Here is a 20,996-nt window from a genome sequence, read left to right as displayed (position 1 = left end):
CCCCCTGGAATGCCTGAAATCAGGCTGTGTTCCTGCACAGGCACCAACTCACTGGGCCAATTCAGCTGAAGGCTTGAAGCCTCTTTCCCACTGGTTAGCATACAGCACATTCAGCATGATCCCACAGACATTCCCATGTTCCTTCTCTGCCACCCCAATCACACTGCAGCCCTAGTTCTGCTCTGTGGAACCATGAGTTGAATAGGTGTGGTGAGAGGCTGAAGGGGAAGAATTTTACCATGGAGAGTGTTCTGTCTGTGGGCCAGTCCATGCCATCCACTGCAGGTCCTCTTTTGGCAGTGCCTGTGTGTAGAGATCTAACAGGTCCCTCATAATAACCCTGGTGGTCGGAAGGTTCCCATCTTCTGTGAGAGACAAGCTCTGTGGCAGTTTCTTGGTTCACAGTTTACCTCCCCAGCAATGCAAGATGTTGACTGTCAGTGGATGTTATGCCTTTTGTGCTGCCAAGTGTGAAACTAAAGATGAATGCAGCCTTTTATTGCCTGCTGTGTGCAGGCTTTGTCCTGCCTGAGGAGTACTCAGTGCCTATTCTCAGTTACTCACTGGACACTCAGTGCAGCGAGCTGCCTGCAGAAACAAACCTCTGCAGCCTCTTTCTTGAGTTACTCTGAGTAACACCAAACCCAGCCCCGAGGACGGTGAGCCAGAGTGGCACACTGAATGTTTAATACTAAATGGCCAAGCTGCTAGCCAGAGCTGTTTCATCTGTTAAATAATGGGGCCTGGGCCATCTGGTAAGCTTGCCTCAGACAATTTACAAGGGGGGTAATTAATTTTTCAGTAGCCCTTTTCTTTTTCTCCTCTCCTTACAGGGAATGTGCATTTGGGTTTAACCTGGATGACTCTGAGGTAGCCTTTGGAGTTTATTTTACAGTCACAGAGGGTTAAGTGACTGAAAATTGCCCTCTTCCGAATTTCAGATGAGTTCCCATGCTTTTCGATATGGCATCCCTGTTGATTCTGTCAGTGCTGTCCCACAGGGTATAGAACTCACAAAGAGCTTCCACTCAGAGGGGAACTCTTTGAGGTTTTAGGACACCATGTGATAAATTTAAAACCATCTTTCTCAAAGCCAGGTTATTCAATCCCAAACTGGCTATCTGCCAGCTCCATTCTCTGGCAACACTCCCGTCAGGAATCCGTCACATCATGGCCCAGACCCTGCCTCATCTCCAGCAATTACATTGGAAATAGCTAATGTATGCAAGGATGGAAACAGAAGGTCTCTCTCCTCTTTGGAGGGGAGGGCATCTTCCTCTTCCCAGCTCACCCTAAGCTTCATTCCTGTAGCCGCAGACTGCTACCCGCTCTGAAGGAGGATGAGAACATTCTATTTCTGGTGGTGCTTCGCGCCCAGGCTTCCTGCGCCCGCGGGAGACAAAGGTGCCAGACCCGATTCCTTTGTTCCTTTAATAAACTCCCTCCCCTCCTTTCCTGCCTCCCTGCTTGCTTTCTCAGACGTTCCCTGGTGGTTTTTTTCCTTCTCTCTTTGTTCCAGTTTATCAGCAATTTCCACACAGCCGTTTCCCAGACTCGTCGGCAGAAGCAGCAGTGACCTTCTGGGGCCGGGAGCAGTGGCGGCGGCGATTCGGCGGCGAGTTACGGTAATGAAGGAGGCTGCTCCGAACCGGTACGGCACTCGCGGTGCTTTATGAGTCCTCAGCACTTTAATGCACTTCCTGTGCACCATCAGATAGTCATATTCCAGGGAAGAATTAAGTTGTTAATTGGCAAAAGTGGTCAGTTTGTGAAGCTATTCTGGCCTCAAGACACATTTCCAGGTGTGATTTAATCAAAGCTAGCAAGGAGAATCACAGCATTAGCCAGGCTGGAAAAGACCTCTGAGATCATCCAGCCCAACCTGTCACCTAACCCTCCTAATTCACTAACCCCTGGCACTAAGTGCCTCATCCAGTCTCCTGTTAAACACCTCCAGGGACAGGGACTCCACCACCTCCCTGGGCAGCCCATTCCAATGCCAATCACTCTCTCTGACAACAACTTCCTCCTCACATCCAGCCTCAACCTGCCCTGGCACAGCTTCAGCCTCTGTCCCCTTCTTCTGTCCCTGGCTGCCTGGCAGCAGAGCCCAACCCCACCTGGCTACAGCCTCCCTGCAGGCAGCTGCAGGCAGCAATGAGCTCTGCCCTGAGCCTCCTCTGCTGCAGGCTGCACACCCCCAGCTCCCTCAGCCTCTCCTCACAGGGCTGTGCTCCAGGCCCCTCCCCAGCCTTGCTGCCCTTCTCTGGACACCTTCCAGCACCTCAGCATCTCTCCTGAATTGAGGAGCCCAGAACTGGACACAGCACTCAAGCTGTGGCCTGAGCAGTGCTGAGCACAGGGGCAGAAGGGCTGCCCTGGTCCTACTGGCCGCACATATTGCTAAGCACAAGTAACAGAAGGCTCTTCCCGCAGTACCTTCACTCTTTGTAAACTGAGAGCTGGGTTTTTCCTGTGGGAGGAAGGGGAAGGTGTCTGAAAACCTACATTTCATTCCCCAGACTTGGGTCTGGGTAGGGACTGCTTTGGTCCCAGGCATGCCTGAGAGCAAACAAAAAGTATTATCAAAACCAAAAGCCCTCAGTTTTCAGCAGCTTCCCCTCACCCAACCTTCAGAAGAGCAGGAAGTCAGGAGCAGGTGACACAAAGGCAGCTACACAAGGTTTACAACTTGGCTCTTCTGCTCTGCAGGTGATTGTACTTGTGGCTTGTGCAGAGCCTGTGGGAAAGGCAGGGAATCTAAATGCAGATCAGCACTTCCCATCCATACCAAAATCCTCAACCTTGCATTGGCTTAGCTTTTTGTACAGACCCATCTCAGAAACTGGTAAGAGTACCTAGAGAGATTTAAGCAGGACTAGGAGCAAAGCTTTGTCTGTAGCCAGTGTAAAAGGTAAAAACACACCCAACACCCAAAGAAAGGAGAGAAGTGAGTTCAAAACAGGCAATGTTTGGCTTCCTGCATCACAGCTCACTTAAAGCTCGTTTGTCTCTCTGTCTAAAGCAAAGCAGGACAGAAAGGAAGTTTTCCAGCTGTCTTCCTTCTTTTAGCTATGTGCTAAGCAGCATTTTATCTTCTCCCCATACTTTAGACCTGTTTTTTCCCTTCCAACCTTTCTTATGCTAATTACCCTTCACTGCCTGTCTCTTACGCTTGAAATGTTTTCAGTCAGGTGTGCTCCAAGAGAATTGTTTTATCAGTCCCTGTGAAGCAAGGGAGTCTGCATTTGGAGTGAAACAGTCACAGAATCACACAGTGTTAGGGGTTGGAAAGGACCTCCAGAGATCACCCAGTCCAACCCCTCTGCCAGAGCAGGATCACTAGAACAGGTCACACAGGAACACACCCAGGTGAGTTTGGAAAGTCTCCAGAGAAAGAGAATCCACAAACTCTCTGGAGAGCCTGCTCCAGGGCTCTGCCACTCACAGCAAGGAAGTGTCTCCTCAGGTTGAGTTGCAGCCTCCTTTGTTACAGCTTGTACTCATTGCCCCTTGTCCTATCACTGGGCACCACCAAAAAGAGCCTGGCACCTTCATCTCGACCCCTCAGATGTTTACAGAGGTTGATAAGATCTATTTCAGTGCAGTGTTCTGCAGTACAATTCAGGACTCTATTTTGTGGCCACTGGAAAAGAACAGTGTAGGTCATTTTAGAGTGTGGCAGAATCTAGAAAGTAAGTTGACTCAGAGCATAAACATATTATGTGGCCTTGCAGGACGCATCTGGGTCCACGTCCATCTAAATCCCTTGATGGGTGTCAGTAGGAAGAGTGTGATCCCGCGGGTCGTGCGAGACAGCTGCTGCCCCGGGGACACGAGTCAGTAACTTAGCTGAACTTAGCTGCTCTGCACAACTCTGACCTGTGTAAGGGACAGCAGGAGAACACATCTGGAAACACGATTGGAATGGTAGCAACAGAGCTCGTGAGCAGCTGGGTGTTCCACAGAGTGTAGGTACAAGGGGCAAAGCCAGAGTGCTGCCTGCAGCTCTGCCAGCCGGCTCTGATACCTGACGCTCTTCAGCCTCCACTCCTGTCTTGGGTTGCAGTGGGAAGACTTTGTTTGTTCCAATCTTTTCTTGGGTCTGTCCCAGTTTCAGCCTAACCTCTAGATGTTTGGCTCTTAAATCCAGTCTCCAGGCTGCTTCTGACTACTGTGGGGTTTTACAGGAACTCTTGGGCCCACTCGCAGCAGAGTGCTCAAAGCCCGGACTGGGCTCTGCCTCTGCAGCTGCGCAGCGCCAGGCTGCAGCGCCGCAGCACATGAGCCCTGCTTGCTGTGTGGGCTGACTTCTGCACCTGCTTTCTGGACCACCCTGACCCAGGGCAGTAGCGATGAAAAGCATGCACACTTCAGAACTCTTTTGTACGGATTTCCCCGTCTTTTAAAGAACTTTTGTTCCTCAGAATGCTTACTTTCCTCTAAGGCAATTCCTCCAGCCTGGGTTCGTATCAAAAGGTTCACTTCTTTCAAAAAATCTGGTCCAGCTAATGCAAAACTTGGCAGAATTTTAAATACAGAGGTCCCAAGAAGCCAAAGCCAGAGCCAGGATCTGGATTCAAGCATCACACTTAACAGACAATTGCAGTGACTGTGATGGAACATTCAGACTTAAATACAAGCTCTCTAATATGCTTTGTCTGGGACATGGAAGGCATCTTCCTTTATTAGGTTACTTTCCTGCTCAGCACTAACCTCTCGTGCTGCGGAGGTTTATTGTCTTGGCTGGAGTTATGCCTCTGGGTACCCGCAGTCCCTGCGGAGCAGCCGCAGCTCCTTTCATCCTGCCCGGTAATTCTGGGCTCGCCGTTTCCCCCGCGGGCAGCCCGGCCCCTCCCCGCCTCGCTGCAGGACGGTGGCTGCGGCGCGCAGGAAATGTGCTCTTTCTTCAGGTCTCGCTGCTTTTCAGGGGCTTGGGTTTTATTGCCACGAAGTCCATTTCCTACATGTAGTAGGATTTACTGAATTACAAACAAACAAGGCACCAAAAGAGAAGTCAGTGAAAGTTCACACTAAGAATAGAAGCTTGAGGAGAAAAGTTCAGTTCCGTGACCTTCTCCAGGAGCTGGATGTGACACAGACCTGCTGCTTTGCCCTTGGGTTTGCTGTCCAGGCAGAAAAGAGCTCGAGCAGTTCCCAGGGAAACCCAGGCCCTTCTGTCTGTGTCCAGGAATCCTCCAGCAGTGCTTTATCTGTTGACATCCTGGGCTTGCTGATATGGAAGTTAACTTACTCGGTCTCCTGATTTCCCTCCTGTCAGATGATTTTTGCATCGATCTCCTATTCTGCAGCGTTTAAAGATCTGCCAGCCGTGAATGCAGCAACATCTTACTGATGCCTGCCTTCACAATTGGCCATTAGAGCAAATTAGGATCATTAGATGAAGAATTCCAGTCACTGCTTATGACTCTTCTTCAGAAATGAAGGAAAGGAAATAAAAGAAAGGCAAATATACACAAATATGTGCAGGGTGAGTGCCAGGAGGCTGGAGCCATCTCTGCTGGGTGATGCCCAGTGCCAGCACAAGGAGCAGTGGTGGAAGCTGAGGCAGAGGAAGTTGCATTTAAACATGAGGAGAATTTTTTTCCCTGTGAGGGCGACAGAGCCCTGGCACAGGCTGCCCAGGGGGGTTGTGGAATCTCTCTGGAGATAGTCAAACCCTGCCTGGATGTGTTCCTGTGTGATCTGGTAAAGGAGATCCTGCTCTGGCAGGGAGCTTGGACTGATGAGCTTTGGAGGTGCCTTCCAGCCCCTGACACTCTGTGATTTGTTCAGCTAAAGGAGCTGCTTTGCTCTTTAGGAGTCAGTCCAAAGAGTTCCTGCCCCTAACAGAGCATGGTGCATGTGGTGTACAGAGCACCACTGCAGCCCCTTGGGTTAAAAAGCCTGGCTTGGAGCAAGAGGCATCTTACAATGTCTTGATGAAACGAAACCATGCCTGGACACTTTCCATTTATAGAATCGTATGATGGTTTAGGTTGGAAGGGACCTCAAAGCTCATCCACTTCCAACCCCTGCCATAGGCAGGGACACCTCCCACTAGGGCAGGTTGCCCAAGGCCTCATCCAACCTGGCCTTGAACACCTCCAGGGAGGAAGCAGCCACAGCCTCCCTGGGCAACCTGTGCCAGTGTCTCACCACCCTCACTGCAAAGAGCCCTCTCCTAACATCCAGTTTCAATCTCCTCTCTTCTACTTCAAACCCATTGTTCCTCCTCCTGTCGTTGCAAGACCTTGTAAAGGTCCTGCTTTGTGTAATCCTGTGTTGGACATTGCCTTTGGCTGTGGGATTGCTTTCCAATTACTTCGGGCTTTGAATCCATGTTAAAGATTGCAACTGGATGTTAGGAGGAACTTCTTTATGGTGTGCTGAGACACTGGCACAGGTTGCCCAGGAAGGTGTTCACGGCCAGGCTGGATGTGGCCTCGGGTGAGCTGTTCCAGTGGGAGGTGTCCCTGGCTGTAGCAGGGGCTGGAACTGGCTGAGCCTTGGGGTCCCTTCCAACCTCAGCCATTCTGACTGCTGACCTATGTGCAAGCCTTCTGTGGAACGGGATCATTCCACAGCGCTCCGAACGCTGCTCTCTTCCAGCTGAGTGGATCCTGAGGCTGGGACCGTGGTGCAGAGAGGTTAAGCAGCCCCCCCGGCAGCTCCCCCCCGGCAGCCCCCCCCGGCAGCTCCCCCCGGCAGCTCCCCCCCGGCAGCTCCCCCCCGGCAGCTCCCCCCCGGCAGCTCCCCCCCGGCAGCTCCCCCCGGCAGCTCCCCCCCCGGCAGCTCCCCCCCGGCAGCTCCCCCCGGCAGCTCCCCCCCGGCAGCTCCCCCCGGCAGCTCCCCCCGGCAGCCCCCCCCGGCAGCTCCCCCCGCAGCTCCCTGCCCTCCCGCAGCGCCCGCGGCCAGCGGGGCGGACGCGCGCGGGCGAAGGTCGGGGCGCGCGCCGGACCGGGCCGGTGCCGCCGCGGCCGCGACATGGCAGCAGCGCTGGAGTCGCTGGAGTCGTGCCTGGAGCGGCACATCCCGCCCGAGGAGCTCGCCGAGGTGCAGCGGATCCTCTACGGCGGCCAGGCAAGGTGCGCCGCCGGGGCGGGCTCGCTGGCCTCTCCTCGCCGCGGGCTGCGAGCGGCGTCGCGGCCTGCCCCGGGCCGGCTGCCTCGTGCCCGGCAGCGCGGCGAAGGAGCCGCTGGAGGGCAGCGCCCGGGACGGGGCCGCGCTGCGGGCAGGCGCTGCGGGGCTGTGCCGCAGCTGTCAGCTCGGGCCGTGCTCTGCAGGGAGCCCGGGCTGGGGAGCAGGGTGCCAGAGAGGTGCAGCGGGCCGGGGTCTGACTGGAGTGAAGGGTTTGGGTGGCCCTGGGGAGGGAAGCGGGAGGCTGTGGCCGCGGGGTGAGCCAGCTGGGAAAACAGGGCTCTGACACGGGGAACAGAGCGCAGGCGAAGTGCTGATCATCTGGGGGCTGCAGGTGGGGGTTGTGTGTCTGCGCAGCTTGGTTCCTTCGGCAGTTGCAGCGCCTGCAGAGCACTCCTGGCAGCAGGGCGCTGGAGCGCGGCCCTGGGGAGGAGCAGGAGGCTCGCCCGGGACCTGCCTGCTGCCCGCCGGTGCCCCTGCCTCGCGGCTGCCCAAGGGGCACGGACGCTTGGGTGGCGCTGCAGGGGCAGACAGTGCCGTGCTCCCTTGGGTCTGTCGCGTTCGGAGCAGAGGAGAAGAATGTCTTCCCCTGACATGTATTTGTTCCCTGTTCAATCCAGAAAACTTAATTTGCTACCTGCAGCTCGATCAGCAGCTCAGGAAAGAGGATTTGAGCTCCAGGGCTATGGATTTGATGCTGCTCCCGAGCAGCTGAGGCGGCCACGTGTTGTTCGTGTAGGACTGGTACAGAACAGAATTCCACTTCCCACGGACACGGCCGTGGCAGTCCAGGTACGCAGACTGGCATCTGGGCTGTTGGTGTGTGACTCCACTCCTGTTGGGTTGAGGAGTGACATGCTTCAGCTGCGGGTGTTAGCAGCTCCATCCCCAAACAGATGTCTGCTGATTGTCGAGCGGCGTAGGGGGCCCGTCAGTATCTGAAGAGAGCCCTCAGCAGGGAGTCCAAACAGCAGATCCAACGTTATTGTTTCTCAGGAAGAGCTCATGTGTCGTGTTTACCTATGAATTGCCCAACCTCTACGCTTTTCCCAAAGCTAAATATTTAGTCACTCGTTTTGTATGTAGAAATCCTTTGCTTCTGAACAGAAACAGAAAATAATTTACTCAAAATACAGAGAGATGACAGCTCGTGGAAATCACAGGTGCAGCTCAAGCTTTAAGTGAGAAATGTTCCACTCCAGGAGACTCCATGAGACTAGACACGGATGAATAAAGCTGCCTTCATTATCCTTTGTACAGAAGAAAAACAAATCTTAGCACAGGGTGACCAGCATCTCTTAACATCTTGGACACCAGAGCACTAAGGTGACATATGCAGAAGCAGCCTCTTCAAAACAGCTTCAAAGTAACGTGAAGGAAGACCCCCACATTTATGAGTTCATTTGTACAGTGACAGGACAGCAGGTTTCTGGGGAAGGTGGTTTGGAGAAGGCGGCACGGCGCAGGTGGCAGTAATGCAGTCTGTGGAGTCATTCTAGCATTATAGGCACCCGGCAACAGAACAAGGGGACACAGTCTCAAGCTGTGCCAGAGGAGGTCTGGGCTGGGTGTTAGGAGGAAGTTCTTACCAGAGAGAGTGATTGGCGTTGGAATGGGCTGCCCAAGGAGCTGGTGGAGTTGCCATGCCTGAAGGTGTTCAGGAAAAGCCGTGGTCTGGTTGACTGGACAGGGCTGGGTGCTAGGTTGGACTGGATAAGCTTGGAGGTCTCTTCCAACCTGCTTGATTCTATGATTCTGTGCGCTCAAAAGAGTGCCAGAGTGATGTTACCTTTATAGCTGTGTCTGTTCCATCATCATACAGTTGGGTTTGTGGGTCGCTGGTAACTTGTGTCTGAAAGCACCAATGCACAGTGCTACATCTGTGCTTGTCTTTAAGTAGAATACTTAGGGGGGAAAAAAGTACTTTGAAGCAGTGTTTTGTAGCAGTTAATAAATGCTTAGTTGGCTTTTTTCCCCTTGGTAATAATCTACTGAGCTCTTTGGACAGAGGGATTTAGGACAGAGCTTTTAGTTAATGACTTGTAGAGAGTGTCCAAGTTCCACATGTGTGAGCAGCCCTGGGAGATAAGCAAGAGCATGGACAGTCTTTGCCTCCCCTTCTAGGAGTCTGACCACTTGGAAGCCACGTTTGCTTCCCGTGATTCTGCAGGCTACCATGAGCTGCAAAGGCTATGTTTTGCTGATTGTTAGGGGTTTAGCTGTTTGCCAGTCAGTCAGCATGTATTTAAATGCTGTAACCATGGAGTCAGCAGTCATTAGGTTGCCTTCCCTATTTTCACCATCTAAACGCTTTTGAAAGTCTCCATTTGCCTCTTCTATTATCAGTGCTCAGGAATGGTAACTTCCTGAGTTATTTCCTTGAACTATGTGTAGAACGAGGTAAATTTGATGTCAGAAGTGCTTGTAGATGCAGGTTATTGATACTCAAGAAGCAGCAAGTGGCTTTTCTTACAGCCTGGCACTTCTCATTCTCAGGTGGCTGCACTGCACAAACGCATTGAGGAGATCATGGAAGTAGCTGCACTGTGTGGGGTCAACATAGTTTGTTTCCAGGAGGCTTGGAGTGAGTATTTTCCTGTGATTCCTTCTATGTTGTCAGGGTCAAGTTCCTTCCATTTTAACAAGTATCCTGCACTAGAAGTACCTGAAGGGGTCCTAGAAGAGAGCTGGAGCTATTTACAAAGGCATGTAGCGCTAGAGCAAGAGGCAATGGCTTCCAAGTAGATAAGATTTAGATTGGCCATTAGAAAGACGTTTTATGAGGGTGGTGGGACACTAGAACAGGTTGCCCAGGGAGGTAATGGAGGCCACATCAGTCAAGGTCAGGCTTGGTAGGGGTCTGAGCAACCTAATCCAGTTGGGGATGTCCCTGCTTACTGGGAGCGCTGCATTAGATGACCTTTAAAGGTCCCTTCCAGCTCGGCACATTCTATGATTCTCAGTGTGCCTTGTAACTAAACTGTGGAGATCTTCCAAGACACAGCATTGGACTTTGCTGCTCTGCTTCCCAAAGGGAAAACCAGTCTGAGGTGGCAAGAATGTATGGAAGAGAGCTGGGAATCTGTTATGCAGAAAGCTAGCACGTGGTGCAGCAGTGAGATTTGTAGGTGTGCTCTTTCTTCTGTCATCCTTTGTGATCTTTTCTTCTTTTTTTGTTCCCTCCTAAAACTTTGGGTTTCTTTCTGGACAGACTTTAAGTTTAAAAAAAAAAAGTCTATTTTGACTTAAAATGTTGAGTCCTTGAGGTTTAATAGAGGCAAGAACCAAAGGGAAGGCCTGTGAAGTGATTGTGAAAACACTATTCACAGGAAGTGTGCACCAGTGGCTGGCATGGTGTGTTTTGTGTTCTTACCTCCAGTAAGGCTTCACTAAGTGCATTCTTTCTGTTCTGCTTTGCTCTGGGTGGACCCAAAACTCCTTGCCCTTGCTGAAAATGTGTTTAGATCACCTTTTCCTTTTAACAAGGAGAGCAGTTATTCAGTGTTTCACTGTGTATGTGCCTATGCAAGCAGTGTGTGTTTCTGGAGTGAGAAGAACATTGCAGATTTTCTCTTGCACTGCTGTTTTCCAGCCATGCCCTTTGCCTTTTGCACAAGAGAGAAGCTTCCTTGGACTGAATTTGCCGAGTCAGCAGAGGATGGACCAACAACAAAGTTCTGTCAAGAGGTAAAAACCTAACCAAGCGAAAAACCCCTCTTGTGCAGCCTCCAAGTCCAGCCCACAGTGGTCACTGGTTAGCATGGATCTTCTTTCTGTCCTGGTCTTTTACCACTGAGGAAATGGAAATAATAACACATCTTCCACTTGGTTGGTAAGTCACATAATCACAGAGTTGTCAGGGTTGGAAGGGGCTGGATAGGGCTGGGTGCTCGGTTGGACTGGATGATCTTGGAGGTCTCTTCCAACCTGGTTGATTCTATGATTCTGTGACCTCAAGGGTCAGCTAGCTCCAGCCCCCATGCCATGGGCAGGGACACTTTCAACTCAATGAGGTTGCCCAGAGCCACATCAGGCCTGTCCTGTGCTGTATCCATCTTTGATGAAGAATTGGTGCTGTGGGCATGCCATTGTAGGTTAAGCTTTAGCCCTTGGTAACAGTCAGAGTGATGCAACAGGTGAAGACTTCTGTCTAATCCTTCTTTATGAATGAAAAGTGAGAATAACCACTGCAGACAGACAGAGTATGACACAAGAATTGTGTCCCTTTGTGTAGCTGGCAAAGAAATACAACATGGTTGTGGTGTCTCCCATCCTGGAGCGAGATGAAGTCCATGGGGGAACTCTGTGGAATACTGCCGTGGTCATTTCTAATTCTGGAGCTGTCCTTGGCAAAAGCAGGAAAAATCACATCCCAAGGGTTGGAGACTTCAATGAGGTAAGACAGGGTGTTGTGGCCATCCAGGTAGCCTTGCCTTGCAGCTCTGCATGTGTTGTGGCAGTCACACTGGCAGGAAATGGAATGGTTCTCTGGAAAGCATGGCTCACTGAGTGTCAGATCACCCTCAGGTGACACAGAGAGTGATGCCTCTTACTGAGCAAACAACTCTGAATCTTTGTCATGGACTCTTCCATGGCCTGATAGAAACCACTGAAGTCCTAAGGATCTTTAAAGCAAAGTTCTCCCAGTCCCAGCTGTGTTGCCTTAGTTGAGCACGATGGCTTTGGTAGTTCTGTGTCTCTGCTTGCTGAGCTGATTTGAATTTGGAGGGCAAACATTTCATGGTTCAGGTGTGCACATTATTTATGGTCTTGATCTCTGTTTCTCTGTGGGCTTGTCCTGGAAATGACATTTCTTTTGCTTATGTTTCTGTGAGCAGAATCCCTTAATTTGTTATGCTTCTGACTGCTTTAAGGCATCTTGTGTTTACTAATCACATAAACTCCACTGAAGCCCCCAGCAGTTTTTGGGCAGTCTTCCAGAATCCACTTCAGAAACTGAACTGGCAGTAAAGACAACATCAGAAGAAAGCTGGTAGATCTGAAATGTGCTTATCCATCCATGGAGTTGTCACAAGCAGATCAGGCTTAAAAATTAACCAAAGTCTAAAAATACATTGTCTTCCCTAGCTCACACTCTCCTTCTCAGCTAAAGCCACTCATTAACAGAGGCATTTCTCTCTCTTAAGCCCTGGGCTGCTCGGTACCTGCAGTGGCTTTTGTTCCTGTCCAGTGCTGCAGTCACTAAGCTGAGACTTCAGAGTGCAGTCTGCTTTTTTGTTCGTTGTAAAAGGGGCTTCTTATTTCTGTGTCTTGAAACTTTTATGGTGAGAGACCTCTGAAAGTTCTGACCTGATCAGACTGCTTTGTTCTTTCAGAGGAGGCTATTAAAAGGTTTCTTCTACACAGTGGATTTCTGGCACAGGCCTGTCAGTCACCACTGTTGCCTTTTATCTTTGACAATTATTTTGCTATTTAGTATTCCTTTATCAGATCTGCCTTTTAGCTGGCAAAACAGTAACTTAACAAACCCTTACAGACCACAAGCACGGAGGAAAATGAATTCTGATTGCTTTCCACACTCTTCCTTATGTAATGAACCAGAAGATAAATTCCTTATACTTCATTTCAGTTTTCCAGACTCTCTTTTGTGGACCACAACAAAAACTTCTTGTTTCCAGCTATGAAACTGTAAAGAAAGGCAGCTAAAGAAAAAGAAAACATTTCTACTTTTCCACATAGAGTTTAGGTAGAGTTTCATTAAGACTTTTACATCATGCCTAGAAGTAGTTGGTTCTCCTAATCCTAAAGGCCAGAATTAGCACAAACCAATCTATTTATGTAACCTTGCAGTCAGACTGCAGTGATTTGACATTTCTTGTACCTATCTCATTAGAGAAGCAGATAATGTTTGCCCACCACAGCACTGTCTTTTCAGCTGCTTTTGTTAGCAATGAATTAATTCCACTCTGAGCTAAGCAATTTTGATAGAGGAACTTTAGAAACCAGCAAGACTACAGGGAAGGATTATGCTCGTTTCTGTTACCTTAAGGTTGTTTTCTTTATCAACAAAGATGAGCCCCAAGGAAGCGTTGGATCTGAAATGATTTGTTGTGGAGAGCAGATAGGGAAAGGAGCCTTGTTAAAATCATCCCTGTTGCATCAGTGAGAACTAAATGGAAGGGGGAAATGGACTGGTCTGTAACCTATTCAGCCTTGTGTGGGAGGGCATATAAATAAACAAAAATCAATCCTTGAGACATCAGTTTGTTGCTGTGGAGATGGTTGTGACCTCTGGTGAGGAAGAATGAAGTAAGAACTGATGAATTCCCTGAAGCAACAGCATTCTTGTTTTTCTTCTGCTGTAATTAAGGAAAACTGAGAACAGAAGGGGAAAAAAGGAAATGCATTCAATCAGCAGTTGCTTTGCGAAAGGGTTGTGTGAGTGCCCACCACGGGGTGTGCTCTCTACAGACGTGAAAGCAGATGCAGTCAGTACCCAAGGGACTGGGCAATTTCATGAGACCTGATAATAAATAAGAAACATGAGCTGTCACTTTTCCTGGGTGTACTGAGCCTCTGCTCTGGCCTCAGAAGATGATGCCTCTTGTATCAATACCATTGCCCTACACTTTGGTGAGGCCCCAGCTGTAACTGTGCCAGCTTTAGACCTGATGTGGTTCAGCTTCCTTCCAGACCAGCATTAGAGGCTGTTAGAATGGGCAGTTTCAGTAAGAAGGGAGGTGTTTAACAGCACACAGTGGGTCAGCCTGACAGATTGTGTAGCTTTTCTGTCTCTGAGGTCATCACAGAAGCTACTACTAGGAGTAAGTGGCCTCTTTTGATAGCTGTTAACAGTGCTCTGTCCTTCTCTTCACTAGTGCCTTTTACCAGTGCTTTTCTAGTTGTTCAGTTTGCAGCATATGGTAAAAGGGATCTTTAAAGCCAACAGTTGGCTGCAGTTGGCTTATATTCTCCCATCAGTCACAAAATGACACAAGAGGTGAAGGTAAAGGAGTTCTGTGCTCTTTAGTATACATCAACTCTGTCTTTAACAGGAATGAAAGGATTGTAAGGACTTAGGAAACTGTTCTTACATAGTGCAAGTACTGAGAGGTGCCTGAAGTTGGGCAGTTTGTGGGTCTCTCTAACTTCTGTAGAAGTGTGTAGCATTAACAGTGTTCATGTCAAAGGCAGGTGGTTGCCTAGGGTGTAGTGTGAGTGAAGAGAAACAGCAAGGGGCTCGAACGTGGTCTGTGCAGCCCAAGAGTGCCATTGTTTGCTCTATATCCATTGCAGTGCAGCTGCCTTGGAATGAAAAGTGTCCTCACTCACGGTCTGATGGCTTGAAGCTGCTGATCAGATTGGGAAGTGTCAAAGCACTCTTGGAGGTATTTCTTCTTGCCTTACTCTGAAGGCTGTATTTGTGATTTATTGTTTGCTTGGTTGATTTGTAGTCTACTTACTACATGGAAGGCAACACAGGGCACCCAGTGTTTCAGACCCAGTTTGGAGCCATTGCTGTCAACATCTGCTACGGGCGGCACCACCCTCTCAACTGGCTTATGTTCAGCATCAATGGGGCAGAGATCATCTTCAACCCCTCAGCCACCATCGGAACACTGAGGTAATGCAGACTGCTTCCATGCTTCCTGGGCTAACTCCACCTGCAGTCTTGGGCTCCAGATCTGCTGAGGGACGCTGATTCTCTGCCAGCACTCCAGCTGTGCATCTGCAGGTCCTGTGTCTCAGAGTTAATCAGCTTCCAGCTGATGTTCTCAAATGAGATGAGAATTGATTTAGATTATCTGTGTAGTGTTTTTGCTTTATGACAGACAGTAGGAATTTACATTCAGGCTTAGCTTGCCAGCTTGCCTCATCTACCTAGGAGCCAGTGAGTGTGGGACCCAACTGTGGTCGGCAGAGCCAAGCTGAGAAGCTTTTCTCAGACCCATGTTGGGTTCTTTTAACTGTTGGCAATTTTGTGCTTATCAGACCACCTGAACCAGACTGAAGCAGTGCAAACTGCTTCCCTTGAGATTCATCTTCTGCAGATTGACATTAATTGCACCCTACTCACTTGGTTTCCTAAAAAAAACCAAACCCAAAAAGAAGGCAAACCAGCTCAGTGAGCTAAAAACATAACTTCTGAGCTAGAGATGAATCTGCGGATCAGATCGTGAATATTCGTTGCCTTTATGCTGTCAGCATCAGTCCCATTTTCATAACCTTTGTGTGTGCTGTGCTGTGCTTCCAGAGCATTGTCTGACACAGGCTGGGGATACTGAAAGGTCATGCAAAGTAACTGCACTGCTGGGGGCCTGCTTTAAGTGGAAACCTGACAGAAGTGGGTTGAGTGGCTCTTTACACCGCTCTTGTGAGAGTCTCCATGCTTGCCTTCCGTTCTCATTGCCTTCTCTTCTCTGCACTACCGCTCAGTACTTTCAGATTCAGCTCGTTGTAGATGGAGATGTGGGGTTCCAGAATCACAGAATGCCAGAAGGGCTCAAATTGGAAGGGACCTCAGAACTCCCATGGGCAGGGACACCTCTCAACTAGGCTTGGCTGTCCAAGGCCTCATCCGGCCTGGCCTTGAACACCCTCAGGGAGGAGGCATCCACAACCTCCTTGGGCAGCCTATTCCAGAGTCTCACCATCCTCATACTGAAGATCTTCTTCCAGTCTAACCCTGCTCTCCCTCAACTTCAAACCATTCCCCCTTACCCTGTTGCTGGACACCCTGGGGATACAGGGCAATGGAAGAATTAGAAATGTAAGAGGAAGAGAGTTCTTAGCATTTTCCATTTATTCAGGATTCTTTTTACCTCTTTAATGTAAATTTGGAGTTTTTCTCTCTCTCTAACAAGGTCCAAGAATCTTGATCCATTTTTTGTTGCTGAGCAGCTAGAAAATTCTGAGGGCATTGAGCAGTCAGGGTAGAAATGGTGAAAAGCAGATCAGAAGTGTGTGCTTGTCATCCCTACAGGCAGTGGAGAGTCAGAGAGCCATGTAATTACAAACCTGGGAAGTGGGACTGGAGGCTGGCTGCAGTGTTCTGTCATTCAGACTGCCCTTGGAAGCTTTTGGTGTGTAAGAGAATGTAGGTTGGAGAGCGTCCTTCGAAAGAAGCTGAGTGAGCAGGCCATGCTTTGGGGCATTTCTGGCACTGCTGGTGCTTGGCCCCTGCCAGCCCGGGAGAGATCCCCCTTGAGTCACACAGTGCTGCATCACTGCACTGGTGCTCTGGGGGCTTTGTGCTCTTCCCATTATTGGCTTTCACTTGATTGTTTTTCAGCCTAATTTTTTTATTGCTGGAAGAGGACTCTTGAGGCCCATGTGAAAACTGTGATTCTGTGATAGCTGTGATTGAGCTGGGCTGTGTCTATGGGGAGATATCGATTGTAGGAGCAAGCTCAGTCTGAGCAGATAATTGGCTTCTTTGGTAGAAAATGTACAGTGTGAGACAGTCACCACCTAGCAGTAGCTCTGGAGCAGACAAGTAGTGACTCCCTGCCTCCTTTTGTGCACCGCAGCGAGGCACTGTGGCCAGTGGAAGCCAGAAATGCTGCCATAGCCAATCACTGCTTCACCTGCGCCATCAACAGGGTGGGAACGGTGAGTATCTGCCTTGGAGAGCTGGATGTTACAACAGGAGTTAAGGAAATGAGCTGAGCTGCACCAGGGTGCACAGACTCCTCTGTGCTCTAGCGATTCTGTTAGTGCCCTGAAGATGGACAGTGATGCAGCGGCGAGGAGTTGCCTTGCCAGCAGCCAGCCTTTTGGGTGCAGCTGCTTCCTGCTCTGTCCCTGTGATGGGCAGCCACCCTCTTGCTCATTCTCCTGGTTTCTCTGGAGAAATCAGTATTCTCCTAGCCAGAATGACTGAAAACACAGTGCATCCTCAGGTCAGTGGTACACAGCTGGTTGCTGTTGTACAGATACTGCCTTTTCCTGGACACTGGAATTCTGTCATGAGCTGATGGCCTTTGCCTTCACATCAGTTCACATAGATGTCACCTGAGTGCTGCTCACAGGTGCCCTGCAAACACCCAGACCTGTTGTGGTCGTGATGTCTCCTGCTTTGCCTCTTCCCTTAGCCTTGTGAAGCTGCCAGCAGGCATCTTCCCCAGGGTGTGTCAGCAGCTGGCAGGGACACAGCACGAGCTTGTTTCCTATCTTATCCATCACGCAAACGAGGCCCCTCGGATGGCTCCCTTTAGACAGTGCTGACAGCACGCCAGGAGAAATGTCATGGTTTAGCTGAACTTCCATGCTGCAGGATGGAGGCTAGCAAGGCTGTCTCGAATGAAGTGGAAGGATGCTGCCACCTACGGGTTCCTTTTCTTCCACAGGAGTACTTCAAGAATGCCTTTACTTCTGGAGATGGTGGAAAAGGTATGCTCAGAAATCACATTCAGTGCTTGTGCATGATACCTAGAAATCCTGAGGAAACAACAGCTCTCCTGCAAGTGTCTCTCCCATAACAGCTGTGGTGTCAAGCAACTGCCTTACTCAAGGCTGCTGGTTTGTAAGCTGGAGACAAGAAGCACTTGCTATTGAAGCTGGTGATACCATCATATATGGGCACCAGCAGTTCACACCTGAGGTTTCTGTCCTGCTTTCAGAGGACTAAGAGGCTGGGAGGCAGTGCCGTAAGTAGGACTCGAAGGCAGCAGTCCCAGAGACCAGCCTGTGCTGCTAGTGCACACGTGAGATTTTATTGTGGGGTTTCAGGTGGTTCACAGTACCAGCCCTGGCCTGAATCCCCAGCCATAGATCTGCTGGAAGCTAAAGAAAAGAGTGCTCAAAGAGGAGCAGGAGATTTGCTTGTGCGTCAGAACGCTGTGAATTGTCCTGTGACAGCTGCGACTGCCTCTGGCTTCCTCTGGAGTGGACTGAGCCTTTGTGTGGCTCCTTTTGGAGCTAAGTGCTTGTAGCAGCTGTGTGGAAGGGGACAGTGGGATACATTGCTTAGGAGTACAACAGACATGGCTGAGTTTTGGCACAACTCCGAGTTGTGCAGTACAAAGTAAGATATTTTTTGCATGCCTCAGATCCCACTGTCTGCACCTCTGACCTTGTGTTGAGAACTGAGGGGGTCCATCCCTGTCAGCTGTCTGGGGAGTGTGTGGTTTGGCAGTTAGAATGTGTTTAGATTCTAATGCAAAGAAAAACCAGAGAGAGCAAAGCCTTTACTTCAGTCCAGAGGCTTGCTAATGGAAAAGCACAATCATGCAGTGTTTGAAAGGCAGTGCAGTGAGGTCTGTCCTGTTAATTCTGTGCATGTGGAAGCTGCACTGTGCATGGTTAGAACTGCAGCTACCCTGGGATCCTGCGGGGACTCCTCAGAATGTTAGCTGTGCCTTAGCACAGTGAGTGAGCAACCACAGGAGGCTGAGACAGGCTTTGTAGGATGCTGCACGTTAAGTTGTTTACTGCTTTGTAGGTGTCCTTACATGCTTTTAAAAACAATCTCTTTAAGCACACCATGACTTGGGTCATTTTTATGGCTCAAGTTATGTAGCTGCACCAGATGGCAGCAGGACCCCGGGGCTCTCCCGCACTCAGGATGGACTTCTGGTGGTAGAGATGGATCTGAACCTCTGCAGGCAAGTTGGTGACAAGTGGAATTTTAAGGTAAGCCTGCTTATAAAGAAACAAGCACAGATACAGCACTAGAACAAGCAAGCTCCCAGAATGAGCTTACAGTCTTAAAAGGTAGCTTTGGTGGCTTTTTAACTGTTCAGCCACTGAAGCTGTGGGCCGATGTCACAGGATGTTCAGGGGGCCAGAGGCACAAATGGAGTCTGAAAAGGAGTAGCCAAACACAGGGAAACTGGGCCAGTGGCTTTGGATGGCACAGCTCAGCCCTTGGCCCTTGAGTGTGGACTTCCAGGGGCTCTGAGCATTGCTAGGCAAGTGTGTGCCCCTGGTGTCCATCAGGGAGCTGAGCTGGGCCTTGGAGCTCACCACTTGCAGTGAGTTTTTCTGCTCACGTAGGCTTTGCTTGTCGGTTTGGGTGGAGTTCCTGTGAAGTTGCAGGGCTAACTCTCTGCAACTCTTTAATGAAACCGTAGGTGTTTCTGGGCTAGTTTCATTTCTGTGCTGATGCTGTCAATCCCTGTGCAGGGAACAGACAAAGGGCGATCTCAGGTCATCTGGATAGGATTTCATTTGCTGTGGTGGGTCTGTTGGCCCTTACCGTGGGGCAGAGCTTTAGCGGGTCAGGAGGCAGGTGAAGCATTGCTTGTAGGAGCTGAGCAGGGCTGTCTGAACAAAAGCAATTGTATTGATTAAGGAAAACAAACTATGAAAGCAAAACCTTTAACTGCTTTGCATAGAACTGCAGAGGGGTTTGTTGCCTTTTGGTCCTGTGGTTTCAGCACCTTGGCCTTGTGTTGCTGCTGTGCCTTGCTGTTGTTGTTGTTTGGCACCCAGGGCACAGCTGTGGTTTTTCTTTGTCATGGGGGATATCTGTTTCCTTTTCCTTTCGTTTGGGACCAAGACAGAGGTGGTTCTTGATATGAGGGGGGAGAGGAAGTATGAAGTCATCCCTTAGCCACCACAGAAGGGCCTTGATAGCAACTGGGACTTATTTAACCTGCTCTGGTGTCTGCAGCTTGCACCCAATGATGCCTGAAGGGGACATTAAGCAGAATGGCTTTGCTGAGCTTACAGCAGCAAAACAGTTAAGCAAACTGTCCCTGTTACATGCTGGGAAAAAAAGAAGTCATCAGCCCTCTGTGCACTGCAGAAGAGGATGACACAACTGCAGCAGGTGCTCACTGTGCCACCTAAGCAGTGACAGCATTCCATAGCTAACCAATAGAGCAGGAGCACTCATTGCAAACCTATTGCTGGCAGCAAGGTTCAGCTAATTACAGATACGAGACTAATTAATTACAGAAACACTTCTTTGCCTTCACTGACAAAGGAGCATTGTTGATGCCACCTTTGGCATTCTCTTCCAGCTAGCCTGGATACCCAAAGCAGCCAGAAGACGTTGGGCAGGGCTGTCAGTGGAGGTGGGGCTGCAAAGCAGGCAGGTGTTAGGCTCTTCAGGGTGGCACTGCCCCTCTTGTTTCTTGGGTACAAGTGCAGCTTTAGGCAGCACTGCCAGTTCTGGATAGAAGTTTGTGCTGAGGCATTTTGTGTGAATGGTGATGTTGCTGTTTGGGGCAATTCAATTATGTCATTAAGAAGGGTGAATATAAATCTTTGCTGAAGCTTCCAGAGCTCACTACCAGAACTGAAGCTTTGCCTCTTCTTTTCCAGATGACTGGCAGGTATGAGATGTATGCAGACAAGCTCGCTGAAGCAGTCAAGCCTCATTTTGTACCCAATATAATCAGAGAGTAAGAGAGAGAGCTCGTGGCAATCAAATGGTAGGTGCCAGGTTAAGAGGTGCTGCTGGCTTCACCTTGCATCACAATTTGTTACTCTGATGTTGTCAGTTAAATTTTCTCTGTAACCAGCTTTTAATTCAAAGGATTCAAAACTGTGTTAAGTAAAAAGAAGTTCCAAAATGGCTTCTTGGACGTGGTTTTGGTCACTGACACTGGGTCCAAACCCTTGTTCTGTACTAGAAATCTATCCAGTAGGAATACACTGCTATAAAATGGTGATGCTGCCCAGTTGTGTAGGGATGAGGTCAGGAAGGGCTGGCTGAACTTGACAGGGGATGTGAAGAGTATCAAGAAGGGTTCTACAGGTGTGGCAATGAAAAAGGCAGGGTCAAGAAAACATCCCCCCTGAGGAGCAAGCGTGGTGAGCTAGTAACAGGTGAGGAGGAGGAGGAGGGGCTCAACAACCTCTTTTGTTCAGTCTTCACTGGTGAACTCTCTCCTAACACCTCCCAGGTTAAAAAAAAATAGGGTTGGGAATAAGTGGTGAAGTCC

General features: G+C 49.7%; 1 protein-coding gene and 1 long non-coding RNA gene across 3 annotated transcripts; both read left to right on the top strand.

Annotated features, from left to right (window-relative positions):
• Positions 1–486: 486 nt before the first annotated feature.
• LOC135188762 (uncharacterized) lies at positions 487–6,680 on the top strand. The gene is made up of 3 exons (XR_010307822.1): positions 487–1,404; positions 1,520–1,651; positions 6,613–6,680. It is a non-coding gene; the product is annotated as an uncharacterized LOC135188762 (long non-coding RNA).
• Positions 6,681–6,929: 249 nt separating this feature from the next.
• UPB1 (beta-ureidopropionase 1) lies at positions 6,930–20,627 on the top strand. Of its 2 annotated transcripts, XM_064168567.1 has the most exons (10): positions 6,931–7,088; positions 7,761–7,932; positions 9,637–9,724; positions 10,733–10,827; positions 11,375–11,536; positions 14,556–14,725; positions 16,632–16,713; positions 17,451–17,493; positions 18,581–18,735; positions 20,374–20,627. In XM_064168567.1, exons 1-10 carry the CDS (start codon positions 6,988–6,990, stop codon positions 20,455–20,457), a joined length of 1,152 nt encoding a protein of 383 aa, XP_064024637.1. In that variant the 5' UTR covers positions 6,931–6,987; the 3' UTR covers positions 20,458–20,627. The 2 variants fall into 2 exon arrangements, with proteins under 2 accessions (XP_064024638.1, XP_064024637.1); XM_064168568.1 differs by lacking the exon at positions 11,375–11,536 and having other exon boundaries at positions 6,930–7,088.
• The last annotated feature ends 369 nt before the right edge of the window (positions 20,628–20,996 follow it).

The sequence above is a fragment of the Pogoniulus pusillus genome, chromosome 30 (genome assembly GCF_015220805.1).
Source record: "Pogoniulus pusillus isolate bPogPus1 chromosome 30, bPogPus1.pri, whole genome shotgun sequence".
Lineage (NCBI taxonomy): Eukaryota > Metazoa > Chordata > Aves > Piciformes > Lybiidae > Pogoniulus > Pogoniulus pusillus.
Note: the sequence above shows the minus strand (reverse complement) of the source record. Positions and strands in the feature narration are given on the sequence as shown.